Consider the following 25,676-nt stretch of genomic DNA (forward strand, 5'->3'; position numbering starts at 1 on the left):
ACTTTTTTTTTCAAAATTGTATTAATTTTTAAATAAGCCATCGTGTCTATAACCGTTATATACTGTGTGCAGTTTCCTAGATGCGCTTGAGAACTTCTGCGATGTTGGTATAGGCACCATCCATGCCTGAAATGTGAATAGAAACATTCCATGTATTGTCTCTAATGCGCCAAATCTGTCAGGCGCATGTGTACATATATATCACTAAAATGGTGTGCCTCAACCATTTCGTCACACGGTGATACAATCCATTTAATCCAAATCTTTTTTAAGAAATGATTTAAGGAATTTTTTGCTGTTGCAGTAACAGCGAGTCGATTCGCAGGCCTCCCTTTCTGATTTATAATGTTAGTAGAGCAAGAATAGGGATGAGAGATGCAGAATAGTCAGCGTTCATAACATAGATAAACTACATGAAGCGCCTGTGCTTTGGACTGAAACATTTATCTATAGAAAATCTGTACAGACACCAAGCAACCATCTAATAGGCTAGTGCAGAAATACTGTACACAGGTTGGTGGGTTAGAGGCTGTCCGGGCTGGTTTTGTTTATAACACTAACTGTTTTGCTTGGTTAAATCCAGCAGTTAGACATTTTCTTGAATAAAATTATTTGGTCATTATTTTTTTCCTTTTTCTGTCTGTCTCCCTCTCTTCTTTTGCTGTCTTATTCTCAGCATCTAAATCAGTCCTCAACAGCATGCTGAAGGAGCCATCTTTAATTCCAGACCAAATTTTGGCCAGTAATGTCTACCAAGTAAGGGTTTTAAGTTTTGTACTTAATTAACATTTTCCAGAGAACTGTTTAATTGCCTGAGAGAGATAATTCTATTTAATTATATGAAATGTTATTATTTTAAGGCATTTGCTGTGTCTCTACTTAACAAATCGAAAATTGCTTGTGCACAGTGAGTTTTCAAAAAAAAATGGTACTCTACACCTGGCTGACAGACGGCATCAGCGGCTCATGTTTGCTGATGAGGTCACGTGAGAGCCGGCGGTCATGCCTGCCAGTCTGCCAGCATCTCCTGTGTTTTCTCCTTTTTTTTCCAGCAGTGTATGGGCTTCCCTCACCTCCCTTACACCCACCCACCCTTTTGGCACGCCATAATATTTCTTCCCCCTCTTTTCAGTGCACAATAAATGACTGCTGTTATGGACCACTGGTAGACTGCATCAAACAGTATCCTATCCCATAAAATTTTAAGCCTGAAATTGACGAGGAGCTATTGAAGGGGATGAGATGTGTCTGGCTTCACCTGACATAAAAGTTCTGCTTCACAGAGGAAGTGTTTCATCCTGCCTGCCATCCCAGTATCATCCATACAGGGGCTGGAAGGCGATGGAGGGAAGAGGAGGAGAGGATAGGCTGATCTAAATGCATCTCTATGTGCATGCTGTGAATCAGACCCAATGTTCTATGATACAAGAAAAGAAATATAATTCAAAAGCTTTTTGGAACAGGAAAAAGAGCTAATACTGTTACATACATATTTTTAAATGCATTTTAATTCATTACTATTTACTTCTGATCATTTTATTCAGATGTGCACTACAGAAAGTTTTTACTACATTTGTCTAACTTAAGGTAATGATTTATTATTCATTTATAATTAATTTGTCCACCTCATTACTATTCTTCCCACACACTTTCCCCACCTACACACACCCCTACTCGTCTAGTAGGACCTTGGCTGTAGGGGCAGAATGGAGCTCGGGCTTTTTTAGGGGCAACCAGCTGGGTAGCAGATCAGCTATTTTCAAGGGGAGGAGAATTATTTGAGTCGGTGTACACGTGCACGTCCGTATGTTATTGTGTCTGTCCAGGCTTTCTTGCCCGTGGTGGGGCTGTGTTGTTCTGTTCATAGCCAGTCAACCTTGTCCCTATACCCTCCTTCCACATCCCCCCCTTTTTTAACATTCTGTGGCAGTCCTCTCAGTGTCAACTTAAAATCAGTTACTCTGCCACAGAGAGTTCATTATAACCACCGCACTGCTATGTTCTTTCAAAGAAGTCATCCACACATTGAATCAGTTGCGTGGCTACTAGTTACAGTATGTATAAATATATATATATTTATGTAATTAGAAACCATTTTGGTTGTTTTAGTTTTTAGAGGGTAATATATTTCTATAAGAGCTTCTTTTTCTCTTTCAAAAATAAAACCATCATCATTGCATATTTCCTTTTATGTGCCTTCAAGCTTTGCACATCCTTAATACAATATGGCATTTATTCTAAAAGTATTTTTTCTTCAAATATTATAAAGTACTAGGCAGAGTATCTCATCTATGCACTTTATGCATTTTGTCAAATTGGCATTTGTTTTTTCTTTCTTATTTAGATAATGCACTTCAGAGATTTGTTGTGAAAGCAGATTTAACTTGACCCGAACTCTGATTATGCTTTACTGTATGTTAGCATGAGGAGAAATGGCTTTTGCTTTGCATAGTAAATCAATAATGGAGAAGAGCAGATTCTTAACTGTAACTGATGGTAAACATGTGCATGTAGTCGAGCACTGAATTTTCTGGTTTCCAGAGAATTTAAATTTAAAAGTCAAATGTATCGTAGTATTGTTGGAATCCTTGACTTGATTCTCAGTGCCATAGGCCATGAGCATGAAGTGCTGCTCCGGGAAAAACTGAAGGAGAAGAACCTTTCCTTTCTGGGTAAGCCATCCTTTGACCTTCTCATTACATTTTAACATGAAAATGAAAACAACTCATAAGTCATATTGGAACCATATGGACATTCTTGACTGCAAATATTTTTTATTTATTTATATTTCTCTCTGCGTAAAGCTGTTTTGGGGGATTTGATGTTTACAGAAAATCAAACAGATTGTTCTCTGAATATCATCTATTTTTCTGATGCTATTGCCATATTCAGATCAAATTAAATGAAGATGGAATGTTCAGGTATGGAACTATAGAATCCCCCCATCCTCATATCACCCCATCCCATCATCATTTACTCGGTCAGATGAGTGATGAAGAATAAGAATCATTCCCACTGTCATTACGGCCGTATCATTTATTTGGACATGGAGTGCTGACCTTTCTTCAGGGCTGTACAGAAGACTGTTCTAAAGCTGTCAGAGTTCGAGGGGCACGAGGGCCACTGAAGCAGCCTCACCCCATCTGATAAATGGATTGGAAATAAGCTACCCAACAGCAGGAATGGACCATTAATTTTAATCAAAGCTGATCTAAAAAAGGCGATCAGAGCCACATGAGAATGTCAACAGCCCAGTGGGTGTGTACAGAGGTTCCCATCCTTATACACACAAACACATTTCTACACCGACATTACAACACCTTGGATGCCTGGATATCTACCACAGTCCTCTGGTAGCCTCGGTGACCTCTCTCTGCTCTCTTTCTTCATCCGTGGCTGATGCTACCTCCTCACCAGCACTAACCGCCACCCTCCATCTAGCCACAATTCTCTTCCATGCCCCATTAGTTGAGCTTGGCTGAAGACAAAGAGGCAGGCCTTTGGAACTGAATGACCTGGTCAGTGAGATTTAATGGAGAAATCAGGTGTTGGAGGGATAATGGCTAGAGCACGCCAGAAGTCAAGGACAATGGCTACAGCTTGTGCAGGCAAGGGTCAGGCTTGCAGAGACTATAATGCCAGCCTTGTCTCCTTTCTGTATATTTTATAACGCACTGCCAAAGAGAGCAATACTGTAACTGGAGTTTAGAGTATTTTGTGCAGTGACAGCAAATACGTGGCAGATGTAGATAATGGTTTAACTACACTGGCTGTGCTCTACTGCTGTTTTTCTGCTTTGCTCACGCTGAGCGGTTTGTTACCAGCATCTTTGTGAAAGCAGTTAGATCAGCAGCCTGTGACTGATTGTTCATATAGAAGGTTACTGCAAAACAGCAAGCATAACATTTCTAAACTTTTATTTTCAATAGATGAAAACCTCCTGAGAACTATGGGCTACGACAAAACACCTGATATCATCCTGGAGGTTCCAGTTGGTTAGTATTTACATTATGAATGTAACCTCACTTCAACCTTAGGCATCTCTATTGTCAAAAAGTTTTGGGATTTTTTTGTATATGACTGAAGAAACAAACAAAACAAATGACCTCGTCTAACTAGTTTTCTTAGATTTGCTGTGTTTTGTTATTTATGAAAAGCTGTGGAAGGACACATTGTACACTGGATTGAGAGCAAAGCCTCTTTTGGAGATGATCAAAGCCATCAAACCTATCTCAATGAACAATTCTGGAGCTATTGGAACAGGTGAGCCCTCTCTTTTTTTTATCTGTTTTGTTTACTTTATTGGCCATCAAAAATTTGCCAATGTTATTTTATCAGTTTTCATATTCTTTATAACTTCTCCTTTTTCACTAGAAACTATGATCAGGTATTCTCAGTTGTATAAAGAACTCCTATCTCTGTCCGCCAATGCTTACCACTTCCTCTCTGGCAAAGGCCACTTTAACCACAGGATTCCACATGCTACAGCTGCACATTACACTACTTCCACATTCACTCATGTTCTCTGAGACCTTTAGAGCCTGAATGGTCTGCCTGTGAGCTTGATTGTTTTGTTGAATAAACACATTGTGTTGGAAGGGAAGCAAGGAAATGGGTGACTAATGCCTGGCCTCTGTAGCATGAGAACTTTTGGACAGGAGCAGGTCCTGACGGTGGCGGGACAGAGGTATATGTGCGCAAATACATTTTTCAATGAATCTTAGAAGTGATAACCTGTAGAACATACTGACCTATTTAATATTTAATTTGAAACCTGAATAGAGTGGACACAAACAAGTGGAGTCCACATCTTAGCCTTGGCTGACACCAGGTTCCCATATCACACTATAGCCCTGATCCTCCACTAATGGTTAGCTGACATGGTGGTGCAGGTTCTCGTCATTGATGCTGTGTTCAGTGAATTATGATAACTTTATTTGTATGGCACTTTTCAAAACACAGAGTAACAAAGTACTCAACAACGGTCACCTTAAGGTGCTTTATATTGTAAGGTAAAGACTCTACAATAATAGAGAGAAACCCCAACAAGTAAACTGCCCCCTTTGAGCAAGCACTTGGTGACAGTGAGAAGGAAAAACTCCCTTTTAATACAAACAAACTTAAACCAGGCTTGGGAGGGGCAACCATCTGCCATGACCAGTTGGAGGTTTCTCTCATGTCTGTATGTTTTATTAGAATGTGTGCAGTACGTGATATAATGAGATTAGTTTGAGATTTGATGTATTCATAGAATTAGGTCTAAAAGTATTTGGACAAGGACACAGTTTTTGTAATCTTACCTGTGAACACCACCACACTGGATTTTAAATCAAACAGTCAAGATGTGACTAAAGTCCAGGCTTTCAGCTTTGATTCAAGAGGTTTTTAAAGTGTTGCATTGGACTGGACTGGTTCTTATATAGCGCTTTTCTACTCTGAGTGACTCAAAGCTTTATACTACTAATTCATTGACCCAATCACGCCCATTCACACAAGCTTGTTAAGTGCTTACTATCTAACATTCATACACATTCGCACTCCGATGGATGCATCGGAGAGCAACATTGGGTTAGTATCTTGCCCAAGGATATTTGGCATGCAGACTGGAGAAGCCTGGGATTGAACCACCAAACTTCCGGTTAGTAGCTGATCTGCTCTACCACCTGAGCTCATCGACACTGTGAAATGCTATCTGATCAGTGTTGCAGCCAAATGCTGATCTTTCTGGAATACTTGCAGCTTGGTTGGATAGTTTGTGTTAGTCTGAGCCTTATATATTTGCTCATATGTGTCTTTCATTTATATTCACAAGGCTAGCCTTGTCCAAGTATATTAAGGTACTGACAAAGTAGATCCTATCACGTCAGCCAGCAGCCAGTCAGACAAACATTCTGTGTCAAAAAAAAGAGAAAGAAAAAATGTCAGACCCCACCTTTTTCAGCACCCCTGTAAATTTTATTTGACATTTACAACTGACATTTCAAAATGTGCCCTAATCTTTCTGTTAGACCATACGCATGATCATTTGAAGTACAAGTGTAGTCCCTGATGTTCATGTTTGTGTTTGGAAACGCAATGACACAAAACTATAACCTGTTAAGAGCAGCAGGTGAAAAGAGAACGGTATCATTACCAGCTGAAGGCAAGGCTGTTTTTTTTTTCTTCCTCTGATTCTGTTAACATGTCAAATGCGGTCTTGGAGACTTTTGTTTAAGCAGTGGCAACAACAAAGACAATGTTATAACAGTCCTCTGTTAGTCGGTCTGGATGTGTGATGTTGACCGTGTGTTAGTACTGCAGCATGTACAGAATTAGGTGTTTTGTTGAGATCCAAAAGAAGGTTGAATTTAGCCATAGGTGTGGGCTGTTTAAATCTTTATCTGTAAGTCCCTACTCCATATACATGATATAATGTCTCGTGTTTTTGGTTTAAGAACTCATTCGCTTTGGGCTAGATAGTGTCTACTTCACTTTTCACTTCATCTCTCGTTAGTTGGTCTAAGTTTCAAACATCAACCAACAGGTTGATGTTTGAAATATTTGTCCATTCCTTCATTGCTCAGTCCGATTTCAAAGTCTAAACTGTTCAGTTTCCTTTTTGACCACCCTAAGAAGGGCACACCAGTGTTTGTAATTACTTCATTGCCTCTGATTGACATTTCCAGTGATTTGCTTATTTTTCATGAATTCCTTCTTTGCTTTAACTGAGCTGGGTTACCCAGAACTGTGTTAATTGTTCTTCACTTGCCCTCAAGCATTACAGAGTAAGGATGTGTTTTTGTAGACGGATAGAAAAAACATAACTAATTTTCCCTCCAAAGCCCTCACCAACTGCATTTATCATCCAAACAATAGTCTTGCCAACACAGTAACCCCATAATGAACCCCTCTTCAGTGGAGTGAGGGGTAATGACGCTTCACCTACAATGCTCCCAAGAAAAAAAGGGAGAGGACAGAAAAAAATGGAGAGAAAAAGACAGTCTTCTGCAGAATCAGACAGCGTGTTCAGGCCCAGTGCCTGGATGAGATCGTGAAACAGCAGCTATTGGTGTCTTCCAGCCATCAATCTTAGCTGGTGGCGTTCCAGAGCCAGTGAGCCCTCTGCTCTGACGGATGTTCAGATAATTGAGTGATCCATCTCGCGCAACTATCAGAGTTGCATAAAAATTATTCACCTGCTGGTGAATATTAAACACATAATGAGCCTCTTGTGTGTTTTAGGAGAAGTGGATAAGGTTAAACACAGCATGTAATGAAATATGGACTCTTATGTGGTAGCACCTTAACTGCCCCTAGTTGATTATGGTGTACTTATATCAATTACGCTTGGCAAAGTTCCTTCCATAACTCTGCAAGCAGCAATTCAAATTCTGCTCATGCATTTGTCTGTCTAGGTGATCTCATACTTTAATCCAGAGACCATGGAGATAATTATTATTTGCTGACTTCTTGATTATTTTTGCACTCAAATATTGTTGAAACATTTGCCTAAGTTATGTAGCAATAGAGATTTGGGTTTTTACCATTTGACTGAATAATAGTTGACATAATTGGATAATTAAAAAAAAAAAAGATTATAGTTGCTTATTAAACCACTTGTAAAGGCTACTTTTTTAGAATGAAGGACAAAAAAAACTAAATAAGTTTTTATACTTGATGGAGCTAAAGTTTAATGACTGGTCCTTATTATCAGGAGAGCAGAAAACTGTCAAAACTACAATATATCCAGGCTCAGAAACCTTATTGCATGCTTATTGTTAACCCGCCAGACTTTTTAGGTTCATTGAGGTAGCTAATTGCCTTTATTGCAGCATTTGTGTACCAAAAATAATCAATCAGGTAAATCAGAAAATGCAGCAACCAAGAAAATAACTTTTTTATCGTGTTTTAGTAGATTAAACATGTAAATGTGGGTATAAACGAGTGTAATTCAGAGCTCATTCATCACTTTTCAGCTCTTTCCCTTCGTTCCCTTTCCCTATTCCACCCAGCCGAACACAATGAAAAGCCTGTGTGACAATGAGCGTGGACGCCAGCTCCCCTCCTCCCAAAGTAAATCAGCTGTGCGATTCGTAAACTGCAAATGTGTCAGACTTGAAAATGTTAGCACTCTTAATGGAGGCTTGAAAAGGTTAGATCTGATAAAAAGCTGTCAGACGTCCACAAAAAATGATTTATAGCAAAATAATGGGACAGTATGCCTCATTTCTCCCTCATATGAAATGGGGGTTAAGACTTTTGGGTTTGCTATTATACATCATCTGGCTTGACCACTTGCAAATTTAGTGAGACTTGAATGCACACACACGCATTATGTTTCATCTGGCTCCTTTGTTTCAGTAATTTTGAAGGCCTTATTGTAATGCTGATAATTTATGTCCCCACATAATTAGTAGCATAAAATTCTCATGCACCAAAAGCACTCATTGATCTCCATTCTTATCTGCTTATGTGCGTCCTTTGTTACACTTTTGTGATGGAGGAAATGGTAAAACTAATGAGAAAGTCATAATTCCAAAGTCTCACCAGACCGTTCCTATAACATCAATAATCTGCTTGCTGACACATTACCTCATAAATAGACATACCTAAGATTTTTGTGATGTTTTATATTAGTTGACACGACCACAATTAGAAATCTCCAGTTCTTTGTGAACTTTTTCTAGTTATATCAAGGGCTGCATGCTGTAGGTTTTACAGATGAAATTGCGCATTAAGCCTGTTAGTCTCAGAATGTCAATCCATTTGCGACATCAAATTAATTTCTCGATTCATGATATTGAACATTGCCATCCATTTTTAATGGACATGTCCATCATTTTTGTTGAACTTTCTAAAGCCTTGATAACAGGAATGCCTAATTAGTGGAGTGGAGTGTAATGTTACAGTGGGTGTTTGATATGCCCTATTGAATTCATCAGCTGGTACTTTTAGCTTTAAAATATGTAAGGCCTTCTTCTAGATATTTGGATCCATAAATGTAGTTTGTGTTCACTTAAATAACTGTTTATATATGACTGAAGCTGCTCATATTTAGAAATAATGTTTTGACCTTGTGTGCTTCTGCACATGTTTTCTCGTATAGTCCCAGTTAATGCAGTGGCATAAGAGTATTAAAGGCCTCAGCATCTAGGACATCACAAAGGAAGAGCAGATAGGGGATGTCACCTGAGCGAGGGAGCCCAAAGGCCGTGGCTGCCACTGATTCAATGAGGCTGGACATTACAAGGCCATCCCTGAGGACAGGTACTGGCGCTTCTGGGGTGACAGTGTGACACCTCCAAGACCTGTGCCCTGCCATACCTTACCTCAGGTTCTTGTCATAAATGTGCAAGACAAAGAAAGGGGGTGAAAAATAAATAAATAAAAAAGTATCCATGGCAATATTAGCCTTTAATGAATAGCTGATAGTCACTAAAGTGACAGAAACAATATTTGAATAGATTCATTATAGCACCAGCCAGCAGTCTTTTAGTTTCTCAATTAATCTATTCTCTTGTGATGTTTAAGAAAGAGCTTTTTTTTTCTGACTTACAGTTTTTCTTCTGTTGTGTAGTTTTGGGCACTTAATATCAATAGAAAATTCTAGTTGTTTTGTGGGGGGGGGGGTTCCTGATAAAGCATAACTGTCTCCGCATAGCCTTCCTGCTATTTATAGTTATGGATGCCCCATGCAGTGCAGGAACGTGGCCTCTTTTATTGTTTCCTTTGTTATGACATCCTCACGTAGAATATTCCACAGCAAGAAAAATAGCCATCCACAGTGGTAGTTCCTTTAGGGCTTCGCAAGTGTTTGTTTTGGGGAACGTCAGCCCACAGAAGTGCAATTCTAGCCCTCACAGAGCAAGCTACTTGGAATATTAATGGTAAATGACAAGTCGGCCGTGATGCTTCAAGGATTTCATACTTTTAAGGATGCACATTTGGGTGCATTGTTTAAGACGTCTGGGGTGTAATCCGCACTCTCAGGTCTCTGGCAGCCTCAGGATTTAGCTCTGGTTAAGCCCCATGTCTCCTATTTATGTTGGTAGGGTTGTATGTGTGCATTATCCAAATTTGTCATTTACCATTGAATGTGAGAGCAGCTTTGACATCGCGCTGTGTGTATAAACGAAGAGCAGGACAGAAAGCGGCACCCCAGCGATATATACCCCTCCTCCTGTCTTGCTGCTTGCCTGTGACACTGTGAGATGGAGAGGAAAGCCTGAAGTAAAATGAGGTGCAAGCATGTCTGCTCCATGAATTCCTGTTTTGGTATGGAACTTTTTGAAGATGAACGTACATTTTTTTTGTCAGCTTTCACGATGTATGTCATCACACTTAAAAAGACTCACTCCTCCCCCCCTCATTTTCTCAGTCTCGCCGCCTTCTTCTCCTTCTTTTTTCCTCTACATTGACCTTCTGGGTTTCAATCCAGGAAGAAGCCAGCAGCATTTGTCAAAAGCACAGAGAGACTAGTGGGCAAGGAATCGAAAGGCTTTTTGTAAAAGTCAGTCTAACAGGAGAATTTTAATGGCTGTCTGACCTCTAAAGGACATTCAAATCTACATTACCCTCAATGTGATGTTAAACCTGCAGTAATATTTTCTTGACAGCGGGACAAATAGATTTGTCACACACTACATGATGCTTTATATGCATCACACAAAGGCCTGCACACTCACAGGTGCTAAATAGCTTCACTTCTATCTAGATAAGTTCTAGAGATAATGCGAGTACGTGTGAGTAGTATCTGTTATATTGATCTAGTTTTTTCATTTAAAGACCTGCGAGTTCTGCTATAAATCGGTCATGGCGAGAAATTAATGGTTCAATTAGGCTAATTTAGCATTAATTTATGTTGGTCAGCATTGTCTTTGTGTATTTGCTGGCACGGAAACGGTAAACACTTTTTTTTTATTCCAGTCCAAAAATAAAAGAATTATTTTTTAACAAATGACAACCAAGGAAACAATGCTTCATATTTCTGCCTTTTGTGTTTAAAGAGCAGCACTGTGTGTACCAGATAATGTGCTGGTACTCGTGGTCTGTAGAGGCCCATCAGTCACTGTGTGAAGCTGGTCGCTTGTGATAAGTGGTTCCTTATAGATAACCTAGACAGTAGGCTTCTTTTTATAGACACACTGTCCCTCACATAACCTTGTTTTTTATTGTTGTTGTTTTTTCCCGCTCATTCTTGTTTCCTTTTCCCCTCCACACTGACTTCAGCCTCTTATTTAGCTTCCACGCTTTTAGCTTTGTATCTTTTTTTCTCGCTTAATCAAACAAGTAATGATTGGATTTCTGTAACTAATATTACCAGCAGAATTCTGATCATATACAGTGAAGAAACACACACACACACACACACACACACACACACACACACACACACACACACACACACACACACACACACACACACACACACAAAACCGTACACTTGCAATGCATGTGTGTACTGCAGTTTTAAGTGCTTTCCTGGCTCACATTCATCTGTGTGTGTATGAAAGTTAAAAAGATCCTGACAAAAGGCTCTTGGTGATTTATACCTATAAAAAGCTTTTGATATTCTAAACCAGGAGGCAAAGTTCTTCCTGTTTTCGTTATATCTCACAAACTCTTCTCTGATAATGCAGCAAGTAACAGAAAGGATTTTAAAGAATAAAATAAATTATATTTAAAAAAAAAAACACCAGTTGGCCTCCAAATGACTTCAAAAGCAGCCATGCTATTTTAAATGTACTCTAAGCATTCTCAACTGCAGTTAAGAAGAGATTTCTATTTTTATCATTTGTCATATGACCTAATTTCTATTCAAAAGTACATTTGAATTGCTTGTTCTCATATTTAAATCCTATATCCGATTGTATCCAGTAGCAGTCATTGTGACTGATGTACCAAAAGTAATTTAGTTTAAATACCATATGAAGAGATGTTTATTTTTGAGAACAATGTTTTATATTTCAGTATTAATTCACTTCTTTGCATTGTTGCCAGAAACACTGAAAGAGATATAAGCACATTTGAGTTTTTCCCCTCACTGGCCTGGCATTTGTTAAAGAGCTTCGTCAGAACCCTCTTCCCCCATCTTTGTTCCCAGGCAGCCCTTTCCTTCTCCTGTCTCTGGTTTGAGTTTCACGTCTCTCGGCGGTCTGATTGCCTGATAGCTTAAACATCTCTGCCTGCCTATCCTTTAGTGGGAGTGTGTAATCAAAGACACATGAGGAGCCTGTGTCCAAGTGCTGACCTTCTGCTTTCGCTCATCAATTCTTGGGGTTAATGTACAGGATCTATCAGGTCAGCAGATTTGTCTGCACAAACTCTGTCAGGTCTATAAACGATTGGAAGAAAAAAATGCGTCTGGCTGCTGGCTCTTATGAAAACTGTGTAGAATAAAATGAACACAAGAAAATTTCTGCTTATATATTTTTCACCACATCTTTGATGGTATCAGTATTTCTGTTCTGTGTTTGTTTTTTTATGACTGTTTTGAAATAAACTTCGTTGAGCAGGTCTATATGTGATTTTGGAACAAAAAATCCTGTAACATTTGTTGATGTGATTTTTCACCATAAGCCGAAACAGATGGCACGCAATCCTTTTCCTCTAGACTGATGCAAGTTAACAGGGGCATATATTTCTGAACAAGTGAAATCTAAACTCTTAACAGAGTTTGAGGCTTTGACCCCACCCCCTTTGAATGGCCGCCATAGAGATGTCAAAGAAATCTATTTCTCATTTTGAGTGATATCTCTATCAGCTGGCACATTCGCACCATGAGTCTATCCCAATGTTAAACCCCGAATCTGTCTCTTCAATGACGAGTGCGCACGTCTTAAATGACCACTCGTATCTTTTTGTTATGTGTCTGTGAGGTTAAAAGTGAACGGGCAGAATAGAGCTGTCTGGTGAAAGGCCTCTGATAGAAAGTGCCACTTCCATTTGAGCGCAGCTGCAGCAAAGCCTCTGCTGGCTCACTGTCCAGCCCGACACTTCACATTCTCTTCTCCTGCGATTGGAATGGATTTGAAAACTGTTAACTTCAGACAGAGTTTTGGCTTGAACATTTCTGATCTCTTCCCATTTTTTTCATTGCTTATCTCCCACTTGTTTTGTCAGAACCAATGACTGTCTCAGACGCTGTTTTCTTTTTGTTTACTTAAGTTTTCTGACTGCGTTCCTTTTTTTAAAACTTGGACTCAAAGTTGATTCCAAACCAAAGTTGGTACTCCTAAACCCATGTAAAAAATATTTCATATACAGTTTATATTTAAATATATACTGTCATGCACCGTTAAATTACATCTTGCATAACTTTTTATTCAACTTTCCATTGGACATACCATTAAGCTCCAGAATACACCTCCTAATTTGGTGATGAGGGGGTTTAACGGTTTGAGGAACTCTATTCTCAGACATGCTGACAGTCTTCACCCCCTTGGGTCCCTGCTAAGGATGGAGTTCGTGGTCGGAGGGAATAAAGTGAAAAAACCCTGGCTGCGTTTTAAATTCTCATTGTGGTTTGAATTAGAAAGGGGATAAATGCTCTGAATAATGATCAGAAAACATTTAGCTTCAGCTGCCCGGGTGAAACAAAACACACTCGAGTGAAACTTTTGAACTTTTTTTTTTCCTTCCCCCAGCCGTTTTGTTTTCAAATTTTAGCACTGAGTTCATGGGAAACTCACTCGGAGGTTACCTGCGCCTCTGCAAAGTGATGGAAAAAAGGATTACGTCTGCAAGAATGTTTTTACAGTTAGTTGAAATATTACTAACCTTGTCAAATGTCATTTTGAATGAGAGCGCAAACATATTTTAATCAGGGTTTTAAAGGCACGGCTTTTCAAACTGTGACTCTAAGAGAAAGGGGTCAGTTAATTGCAATGTTTGATGTCATATTTGGTCTCTGGCTCCATTTTGATGCAACTGCCTGGAAGCATGCTCGCTCTCCTGCCTGGCTCTATGTGTCTTTCTCTGTCTCACACACATACTTCATCAGACACAGTCAAATGAAAAACTATTGAAAGGTCTCAGAGTTTGTAGTGCTATAATCTTCATAAAGTCGACTTCTTGTCAGCCTTTCTTTCAACTTTAACCTTTAGCCTCTCACTGTGTACATCACCAGAGTTTGGCCACTTTCCATGGATCTGGCACTGCTGACATATAAGAGTGTTATTCATATTTTTGTGAATGAAACCATGAGTGTACAACAGAACAGCAAAAGTTACAGCAGCCTGACTTTTTCACTTTTCTTGTGAAAATATGAGCCCTGCTCTGACTTGTACTCAAACCTCTCCCAGCATACTATAATGGGCTAATCATCCAAACTCAGTCCCAAATCTCTTTGGTTCCCATAATTACTCTTTAACAGCAGTGGGAGGTAGGGGGTGGGGGGTGAGGAGGTAAAGGGATATACATTGTAAATTATGTTTGACAAGGTGGGGTTAGTGGTTTTGTCGTAGCTTGTCTTTAGTTATTACTCATACTTCCTCCTGCCATAGATAAGGCCTGCTGCTGAACATACCAAGGTGAGCACTGGCGCAGGGCTCTTATCGCCAGCATTGATTTAGGGCAAGAACTTAGTGACAGAGGTCATTGTGTAGTAAAGCTATCCGTCATTCAGGTTTGATTTCTGTTCAAACTTGTCTCCAAGTTGTCTACGCATAGGTTTGTAGCTCACAAGAGGTAGAGGCCACAGGAGGGTTGGACTTGGGTGGCTAAAGCTAAGTGCGTGTTAAGAGATCACAAAAATGTAGCATTTTGCAACAGTGACTACTGGTTCAAACTGCTATTTAAAACATAGCTAATATTGTAAATCTAATTCAAACCTCTTATTATCGTATGAAATCTGAATCCACAATCATTCGTCTTATGTTTAAAGCAGACATTACAAAAAAAAAGTAGACACATTTTTTTTCTCCAGCAGCAATCTGATAGCCTTACTTATAGAGACATACTTACAGAAATTCCCCTTGTATTCTGTTTTCTTAGTATGTGTGTAAAACTATTAAATTTTCCCTCATTTAAAATTCAAGGTAGTTCTCAGCCTGTGGTATATACATTTGCAATCATAAACAGAGGAGATGAGTGTTTTCCCCTGTGCAGGGGTGTTTTTTTAGATGTCTGGTGATGGGTATTTAGTACCGTTAATGTTGTTCATGGCCTTCATTTCTAGACTTGTAACTTTTGGCTTAAATGTTCTGTTTATTCTGGCAACCAAGTGAGGAACTCATACTTTCAAATATGCTCTGAGTCATATTATTGATTGGTCACGAAGATTATTTATTGCACTTTCTCTCTAACTTTTGCAAAAGTTGGAAGGCGACTGAGATTCTCCTGGAGTGCTTGCGTGTAAATGGCTATAAACTGGCTGTGCTGAATCCTGAGAGGAAAGGTACTCCCGTAGAATGTAAAGGTCTCTTTAGTTATGCTAAAATATCTAGCAAGGATGGTGGTGCTGCTCACTCCAACCTTCTACGGGATAACTGAAGTGGCTAATTACACTTCAGTCTGTAATCAAACCCATGTCAGGTTGTCTGAGAACCTGGATTTATATGGTGGATTTCGGTTAAATACAGGAGCAGCTTAAACATTTTATGGTTCTCTCCTCAAATTAAAGTTTTTTTTTTCCCCGCAATCCCCTCTAAAATATGTCATATCCCATTACGCAAATTTGGATATGGTAAATTAGTGAGGAGTGTGCTTACACTATGAATATGTTGACTTTTTTTGTGCCGTATGCAGAGGGTTAGCTTGCTGGGGGTTGGGGGTGTCTTTAACTCTAAAAAGTTGTCTTGAATTTTCTCCCCTTGGAAGATGATGTGTTTTTGCAATTCAAATATTTGCTCATTCTCTTCTCCATTGCAAAGCTCCCTTTGAAGCAAGGAGTTCTATCAGGACCAATGACAGTGTGAGTGTGCAGCGTGACAGCGCAAGAGGCAGTGCTGGACTATTTCTAACTGCATATTTAAATAGCACGGAAATCCAAAATCCAAAATGTATGCAAATGACGGCATGTTTTGCATGCTGATATTTTCATGATTTGGGGCTTGCATATTCAGGTGGTGCTCAGTACGTGCCTAGCTTTAGCAACATTAATCAGAATTACTTCGTGTCTTCCCCATATCCTTGATCTCTTTTTAACCAACATTTCTGTGGGTGGAAGGCCTGCAATTTGGTAGATTTACTTGATTTATTTTTCATGAAAGCTCTGCTGAAGGTTTTAAGACTGTTTTTAAGTGAAAGGACATACTAAAAGTCTTATATTTCATAGGAAAGTGTGTAACCCAGAAATGCTTAATATTTACTTCTTAAGAGTTTTTTTATTTTTTCCCCCATTTACATCCTGACTGCTATGTTTACTCCCCCTTTGTGTTATGTGCACATGGTTGAATGAAATTTTTAGATAATGTTCATTAAATCGAGAGCATATGGAATCTGAAGCTGCCTTTTAGGGTTTTTTTATGTAGCTCTTTATGCAATAAGCACCATATCAAGACAAAACCCTTGAAATGGGCCTGAGGCCTGTCTGCACTTCTTAAGGTATAGAAAATACAATATAAAATAATTAATTGAATTGTCATCTGTATGAACGGTTCTTGCTCTTTGCACCCTATAATTCCCAACCTCTTTCTCCCCATTCCCCTCACCACATTCCCCCCTCCTTTTTTTTCCTTCTAAACAGCAATTAATCTCATTTTTAGTCCAATTTCCAGCCCTCTGCTAGTGTCAGAGCGAGTCCCCTGTTTTGTTCCTATTTGGCTTGGTTCCTCTGCATAGTCATTAAGGGTCCAATTAATGTCACCCTTTAGCTGAAGAGTGCTCATTTTTATTGGGGAGCTGACAGTCACCGCCATGAGTGCCGCAGTGTAATATGCATTAATTGCCCCGTAACACTGGTAATTACCAGTTCTTCAAGCCTCTCAGTAAACTGTCATGCCCAGACACGACTGCTTTGAAATAGATTACTCATTAGGGGGACCTGCCCTGTTTTCCAATGGGGGCTCACTGGGTTGGCATAAAGACGAAAAAAATCTGGTGCTTGAACAAATAGTTGCCAAGAGCAATTTCCTATTACAACTTCCCGGTGAAGGCTTTTCTCTCTTTCTCTCTTTCTTTCTGCCTTTTTTTTTTTTTCTTGGATGGTTTTCCAGCCGTCACTTGAGTTAAGGATCAGAAGTAGAGTTAAAGGTCCATCACAGATCTTGCTGATAGCAGTTGGTTTGTGTTCATGTCCCAGTTTGACTCCTTGAATGAAAATGTGCCTTGGGATTTCACCATTCAGATCACTGCGTTGTTTTAACTTTGTTACATTTGTATTTTGTTCATTTCTTTTCTTGCCTTAAATTTAAAGAAAAAAATGCCCCGAGACCAGTGCTGCATTGAAAATGTCAGAGTTTTGCTTGACGGGGGGCATTTCAAGGCCTCTGCACATAAGATCAAGGCAGTGTTGATGTGAAGTTCTTGTTTAAATATTGATGCTAACTTTGCACAACGCTCGTGTTTGCAAACTGTGGAATCTCCGTTTTAAACATAAGCTTGTGCTTCACAGCCCCTTCAACATGTTCCACGTCCCTGCAGAAACTTGTATTGATAGAGAATGCAAATAGATAAAGAAACGTATAGAGGACAAAAGGCGAGGATGCAGTGTGGGTGCCACCTTTGCTCGGCGATAAGATATTATAAAGGAAAGACCAAATCAAACAGCGTTAGCTAGCACACATCCTCTGCACAGAAAGGTGTTGGCCTGTTTAGTCACGCTTCAAATAATATTTAGATTTCACCACAGCCTTGTAAATGCTCCGAGTGTGCTGGGCCGATTCCTCTCTGGTACCTTTCCTTTTTTGTCAAAAGCACTTTTGTGTCATTACCCATTTACCGCAGCAAGGAAAAGAACAGAATTTGAAGACCAGGGAAAATTCTCTCACATACACACACAGATGGAAAACACACGCAGCCATGTGCACACCGAGCCTCACAAAGGTGCTGCTTTTGTTTTATCTCCCTTATAGCACCTGCTTCAGGCAATCTGCTCCCACTCGTCTCAAATGAATTTTGTCACGGCCTTTCAGATTCTCAGTCGGCGATGTGCTAATGAAAGGAGATGGTACAATTTGAACTGACCAGGTAGCAGCCAGCAGTGCACAGCTGAGAGCAAAGGATGGGGACACACCCCTCTTTGAAACAAAAGACAAGTCAACCGTCCACTGATATACCCATTACCCTTCTCATTAATACCCTGCAGACCTTGGTGTGTGAGCGTGTGTACTTTGGTGCGCTTGTGCGTGCGTTTATCTGTTTGCGTTGGTTGAACACTTATCGAATTGTTTATGACAGGCCTAATTGGGCTAATTGAAGACATTAAGATTACCTGTCAGCTGTGTGTATCCAGTCTCCCTATCTGTCTGACAACTTCTGACAAGTGAGGGACCCCGTAGCATCCGTGATGATGGAGCATTGCCGGGCCGTAATAGGGACAATAGGGGCCTCTCTAATTTGATGTGGGCAGCATTAGTTGTGACTATCCTTTGTGTGTGTGTGTGTGTGTGTTAAGTATAAGTGAGAGTTAGCTAGGGTAATGGAGTCCCCTTTGGCAATGTGACAAAACGATGAGGTAGTCTGAGGGAAAGAGTGGAAGGGTCTTCGAGTGTTTAAGGACATGAGAAGGAAGGTGCTTGAGGGTGATGGCCTTCACAGACTGACAAGAGACGAGCACTGACATCTGAGTGTCTGTGTGATTGTGGACCATTACCAGTACTGCTATATCAGGGATACCCATACTTTTTGACATGGAAAATGATCAAAATAGGTCCTGAAGTTCCACTTTGGTCTGATCTAATGTCTGCCATCATAACATAAACAGGTTTATAAGAAAAACCATACACAGAAGTATTTAGTTGATAAGTTACTGTATTTATTTTTGATTTTCATAACATTAAATTAAACCCAGACTAAAGACTCAGTTGAATGGTCCTTTTTTTGTCCTCCTGAATTTTTATTTTAAGGTGAGCGGAGCATAGTCCTATCTTCTGAGTCTTAAGGAATGTGCCTGTGCATATCTGTATCAGCTCACCCTCCCTCCTTTTTTCCTCCTCACTCGCCTCTCCTGTGTGGCCATTCTGTGGGGCTTTGCAGTGTCATCGCTATGACAGATCAACACTGTCAGCCCAAGAGATCCCTCTGTTTGTTTGTTCTTCTCCAAAAGGGGTTAAACTGTCAAGTTGACAACTCACGAGACCCTTAGACTGCCCTACTGCCTCTCCTCGTCTCCCTCCCTCCCATCCACATTCATCCCCAAACGAGTGAAAATCAATACCAGATTGCCTGAGGACCACTGTTTGGTGTGGGCTTGACCCCTAGATGTCCCCCACTCTGCTTCTTTCATTACATGTAGCCCAGTATTTAACTTCCATCCTGATCCCTTGCCTAATTAGTTTCGATAAGCTCAGAGTCTCTCTTTCCCTCCCTCCTTCTCTGTATCTCCCTGTCCTACTCTTACAATTGCATTCACACACAAACACAGCAAACACATGGACTTTTTGCTTTCTTTCACTTTGAAGGGACACTGTGGGCTGGGAGTAATAAAAAGACAAATCCCGACAGGCACACAGAAGCCCTAAGCTATTCTTGAGCTAGGATTATTGTTTTGTTTGCTTAGCAAATTTTTTAAAACTACAGTGAAATTAGATTTGCACCCCAGATTGTCAGTACAAACACTGGGGATATCCTGTGTTGTCCAAAACTAATGGCACTCTGCTGTGTTGGGCCTGTTGGCTAGTCCTGTGGTTTTCAGAAGGCCTCGTTGATATCGCGTAGCTCTGTTTAATCATTTTACAAAGCAGCTATTGATATTGTGTGGAAAATGCAACTTCACCTTTAGAATTCCCTAATAATAACCTTAACCTTGATAAGTGATGCAAGCAGGTATCCAGTGGTTTTTCTGCAGGAGGTATATCTGTGTGTATATGTATATTTACCACCCAGATGTCCAGGTGCCGCCACTGTGCCGGCTGGCCCGTGGAACACTGACAAGCCCCAACAACATGTCGGCCCCCCCTGCTTTACTCCCCCCAGGGGCTAAAATTACCCTCAGGAATGTAAACAGACTGCCGAGTAAGCACACAGATTTCTGTGGTCCTTCGCCTGCATCTCTCTCCACACTTGCCCCCCCTAAAGTGGGACAGTTCCATTTTGGACACAGAAGCCAAGGTTGATGCGGAGGCTACGGTAACCCGGCGCTGGCTGGTTTGCTACAGTAGTTTTCTGATTGAGTAACAGGACAGTGATAATCATTTTTCCTAACTGCAAATATTTTTTGTAACACCTGAAAGACAAATCTACTTTTTTCCCACCCTTGTACTCCTCATATCTCCTTTCCCCCATTTCATTTTAGCAGACAGATAGGCATTCACACCAATTCATTAGTGTGTGGGGTCGCTGTAAGCAGTGGAGTTTGGGTGAAGAAGTTCACTGGGCTGGGCGCTGACATGTTGATTTAGTGGTGGTAACACGACTGCACTTCCAAAGGTGCTGACTTGGACGAAAGCCAGGCCTCTTTCTCTCACAGGGAGACAATAGAGACCACACTCTAATTTTGGGGCAGGGTTGTACTCATGGACGCAGAGGCCAAGAGGCCTACACAACAAACATTCGCACCTGCCTTTCCATGACTTTTGATTCACTGAACTGGTAACAGAACTTACAATGAAGTACTTATTCTTGAACCTGATGGAGACCTTGGGCCAATGGATAGCATGGCTTTTTCAGAATGGAAGAACAATGAGGAGCAGCCATACGAATTTACAAAGTCTCATTTAAAAAATATACTTGTGGCTTACATATTATATATTTCATGCAACTTGTTTGTGTTTCTGTGGTTTTAAGTACAGTTGCATGTGGATATTAAATGTTTTATTTCAACAGCTTATGTCGATTAAAAAACAGCTGAGTGCATGGCACACATCCCATGACCTCATATGCAAACATGATATCCATAAGTACACACGCATGACATTGTTCCTCCGCTGGATGCATTAGATGTGCCGGCGCTCGTTCAGACTGATGTTGCCCTAGCAAGGGTGGATAGGGTTACAGTACAAAATGTTGTTGATTAGGGGCTGTGCCTGTAGTGGGGGATCATCCTAAATTGAAGACACATTAGCTACAGGGGTTAAAGGCAGGATTAGGTCCAGATCTGTGTGGCATAAGGAGCAATGGTCAAAGAAAAATGCCTGTCCCAATGCTTGTCTTTGACTGTTTCCCCAGGGACAGGTGGCAATTATCGGCCAGGGCTGCTGGGAGTTCACAATAACAGGTTAAAGGAGCATGTATCCCCTTGACAATGTGGTTTTCTCTGTCTGCACAGCCTCCCAGCCCCCAGCCTTCTTGCCCACTACCATGGGGAGCTTCTTGTCTCTAGGCAGAACTCATAGACACGAGGACTCATCAAAGGCCCGGGGGGCTTTCAACTGATCTCCAAATTAGCACTATGGTCAATGTTTAGTTTTTAGAACTTGGAGCATTATCTAAAAAAAGGGAAAACCTCAGATGTTTATTTTTTTAAATCATATTTTTACTTAGATTATCTTAAACATGTATAGGAACTCGATTAAAACCGATAACAAACAAAATACTGGCACTCACTGATAAGTATACCCTTTGTTAAAAGGTAAAACAAACTTATTCTAGCTATAAGCCGGCATCAGCTTCACTGGCATTCCAGATGACAGCTTGTACCTGAAACTATATATACTCAATGTTTGCTAAAACATTAAGTATATTCATCCCCGAGCGCCGCTATTTTGTTTGTTCTTATAACTACATTTAAAATGTATTTACATAAATCAAGATTCCCAGACAAAATTACTACCCGCTCAAGATTTCAGTTCAATATGGTAGAGACTCTATGTGCTGTCATCACCATGAAAGAATTCATTAATATCAGCATTAACTGTTAATGAATATCCACTCAGTGTGTCATAACTGAAGAGATCAAGCCATTTTCATGATGTACAGTGTCATTAAGGAGTGTGAGGAGTCGATATCTGCGAACAAAAAAAAAAAGATCAGGTGTGCTCTTAGTTCCTGGACGTTAACCCTTTAAAAGCCGGAGAGACCGAGACGGACATTTATTTTTCTTGCATTTATGTTAACAAGCCTGTTCAAAACAATCCTTTTTGCAAAACACTAACACACAGGACACTTTTGTCTGAAGGACAAGTTTTGGGGTTTTTTTTTATGATTATGGTGCCACCACAGAGCTGTCGTCATTAGGCCGCTTTGTTGTATGTAGTGTACTCTGCGCTGCTTGGGCCAAATTCTGAACACTGGAAAGACAAATCTAGAGCCAGACCACACCTTGTTTAGTTTTGCTTCACATCCAATACAGACCAGAGTGTGTCAAAGCGTGTTGGACCGTGACACCGTAGATCTGAGAGGGAACCCGCACACATTACACACACAGTGCACACTTGTTTCTCAGATATGTGTTGCTAATGTGGTAGGCGACATGCTCAGTTAAGGGACTTAACGAGTTCAAAACACTGATTAAGTCTCCTCCCTTCAGCTGGAGGATGTTTTGGAAGCATGATATTGAGCGAATGGTTTCTAACTGGGACCAAATGTAATTAAGTTGGATATCTGTAAGTTACTATTGAGCCAGCAAATAAATATAAGGTTAATGCTTATTTGCTCATTCACATAATCATGTGTTAGTCAAGGTATCAGTCGGATGTCAGATTGTGTATCTGTACGGTGATAAGGTTTTGGTTATTGTGAGAAAGTAGCTGAAGTGATAGGAGCTTGTGGGAAATTTGAAGCCAGAAAGTGATAACTGATCAAATAATTAACGGGGAGAAAAAAAAACATTTTACAATTATGGATGCATATGTTTAAAAATAAGCAGTTTTCTCTATTTATCATATAGAAAAAGCTCTAACCTTAGTTTTTTGTGTGCACAAATCTCTCCAGAATCTTTAAATTCCCAAATTCTTTGCAGTATTACACTTTGTTCTCAAATTGCTGAACCATTTGTCCATATAATCTTTTAGTAGCATTATTGGTGAATTGAAAATATAAAATATTAGTATATTATTTTCCCTATTTTACATTTATAGTTAATGAGCACAAAGTTCACCTTTTGCATTTGTAGGACGGGACTGAAATGTTGCTAAAGCTGAATCGGGTTGACCATCAACTAATTTTGTGATCCCTTAAAGGGCACAGGCTACATCCTGCTCCAGAAGTGGTTGCTGTGTTTACCAAGTAAAGCTCTGGAATCCTCTTGTCTCTGTTTTGGTATTGTTATCTTGCATTAGTGAGCATAAATTATCTCCTACTACAACATAAAACTGACAACACACTGAGTCGACCTGACCTCCCACATCTCTCATACTCTCATACTTACACATTCCACCTCCACACCTCTAGCTTAAAAACTACATATGCATATGAATATGACATGCTCTTCACTGGTGACAAAGATTAACCGCATTCTTCTCTGTTCCTCCTTAATTACGACGCTTGCGTAGGTTTTGGTGATAATAATGTACAATCGTGTGCTGCGGTTGCTTTATAATTGTGTTTTAAGTACCTAAGTTGAATTAAGTTTTTTTTCACCGCTCAATGAGACAAAGTAGGGGGTGGAGAAAGTAAAAAAAACCAAAACAATGTTTTCTATTCTTAGCTATGGTCATGTTAATAACTTGTCTGTGGGAGGTTAACTCTTCCATTCAGTTCCTGTTATTTATGGACAGTCGGATGTATAGTTTGTAGCAAGGGATTATTTACCTCCCTGTTCGAGGACGCCCCTCTGGGTAGAACCAGCCTTAAAATATCCTACTTGTGCACAGCAGTTTTACTTGTCAGGGGTGTCTTCATCATCAGTCTGGCTGAATTGCAGCAAAATGCACTACAAAGTCATTAAAATACACAAGCTGGGTACAGTATTCATGCAAAACTGTATCACCTGCTGACATGCAGGCTCTGGGTCACTGCCGTCCCTGTAAATTTTCGCAAATAATAACACATCACAACACCAGTATCTAACCTTTTTTTGTTTTTGTTTTTATAAAGAAAACTCTTATAACTCTTTGATAGGTGAACATCTATCAAAGGGATCTCAAAAGAATAGTCTTACTTTTACACATTTATTCTCTGTCTTTTACTACATACGCAGTTCGTCAGACTTCAACACAGACATTTTTATGCCTCTGTACTTCTCTCACAATCAGTCTGAATGCTTTTTGTCTTAAAAGAAGTTGAGCGGGTTCCATTACGACATTTGGGAAAACTGAGAAAAGACTGACTAACACTAATGTTTGGCAGTGCTTTAGCTGCCTACCTTGTGACCTGATGTATGGATGCTGAAAACAAAGAGGTCTTTGTGGAGAGACCTCAGAGACATAGACTTCACCCTCAGGTGAAGGCTTGCACTGTCTAAATCATTGCTGGGGTGTTTGTTTAAAGTGGACCTGTGCGGTGTGTAAAATGAAGTGAGGGCATTTTAAAGTCGAGCATAAATTCATCTCAATTTTATTGATAATTCGTCATGTCATGTAATGTACTTTGGAAAAAGTGATTGAACCCGAGTTGTGCTTGAAGCTTCTTCTTTTTTTTTCCACCAAATGTAGCAAAGGAAGTTAACCTTGATCTGCGTGTTGAGCAGAAATGTTCAACTCAGAGATTTTTGAAAAGATTACACTACCTGACCTCCCATGCATGGATTACGGGCTTTCAGCCATGCTTTCATTTCCCCCCCAAAATGAGAAAAGCAAGAACTAAAATCAAGAAATAAGTCTGCAAATTATTTGAAGGGTAGAGTTGGTATATTTTTACGCATGTGTTTATTATATTCCGTATTGCTGGCTTCATGGCATGTTGTGTGTGCACAGGCAGATACTAATAACACTCCCTCTTCTCCATTCATGTTTTTTTTTCTATTTCTTACTGCCTCGCTCTCATTAAGCTGTTGTAGTAAGCTGCTTGGCACCTGCTTTAAAATGCGACCACCAGCAGCTCATTAACACTAACGAAAGCACGGCTGGCAGCCCGCAATCCACGGCCAGGCTCGTCAAGTGGCCCTCTTGCTGAAATTAGCTACATTTCACAAACAATTTCACCAACTCGTTACATAGCGAGGTGTTTATTGGAAGTTGGTTGACTCTGACTTCGAGGTGGTGTGCGTAATAAGCACATGCCAGCTTAAAATGAGCCAGCCCACATAATAAACCATAATTTTACCTACAAATTTAAACTGAACTTCCACTCACTTCCTCCGGCGTTCCAACACACAAACTTCAGAGGAAGTATAAGTATATATATATATATATATATATATATATATATATATATATATATATGCGCAGTAGTAGTGCCTAAAGCACCCTGCTGTGTATTTTTACTTGCTTTCTACTTAGTTTTAGACTTTTTCACAAGAAAATCATGCTGGAACCATCAGACTTAGTCTTGACCCCCTGACCGTTCCCTTCCCCCTTCAGTGTTATTGTTACTATTCCCAGTCCAAGATTTTTACCTCAAGGTCCCAGTAGTATTGACTTGTATTAATCCTGAGAAGGATTCAAACTCCATTTATTTTCTTTACGGTATGGAAAGGCCTTGGTGACATGGCTCCCCAGTGTTTATAATTTTGCTTGTTTCAATTTGTACTCAGCCTCCCTTGACAGACCTGGGACATG

The 25,676-nt window shown here is 40.0% G+C and overlaps 1 protein-coding gene across 2 annotated transcripts in view; it reads left to right on the forward strand.

The window, feature by feature from the left end:
* The window catches only part of cdin1 (CDAN1 interacting nuclease 1), a 54,665-nt gene that overhangs the window by 25,762 nt on the left and 3,227 nt on the right, over positions 1-25,676 (forward strand). For both annotated transcript variants that reach the window (XM_085441199.1, XM_085441200.1), the window contains exons 7-11: positions 677-756; positions 1,133-1,182; positions 2,605-2,672; positions 3,930-3,995; positions 4,158-4,263. In XM_085441199.1, the coding sequence (XP_085297325.1) occupies positions 677-756; positions 1,133-1,182; positions 2,605-2,672; positions 3,930-3,995; positions 4,158-4,263 (370 nt within the window). The remainder of the gene's footprint in view (positions 1-676; positions 757-1,132; positions 1,183-2,604; positions 2,673-3,929; positions 3,996-4,157; positions 4,264-25,676) is intronic.

This window comes from Copadichromis virginalis, linkage group LG19 (assembly GCF_057382275.1).
Source record: "Copadichromis virginalis isolate Kocher_CV1m ecotype Utaka linkage group LG19, C_Virginalis_male_GT1.1, whole genome shotgun sequence".
NCBI classification, from domain to species: Eukaryota; Metazoa; Chordata; class Actinopteri; order Cichliformes; family Cichlidae; genus Copadichromis; species Copadichromis virginalis.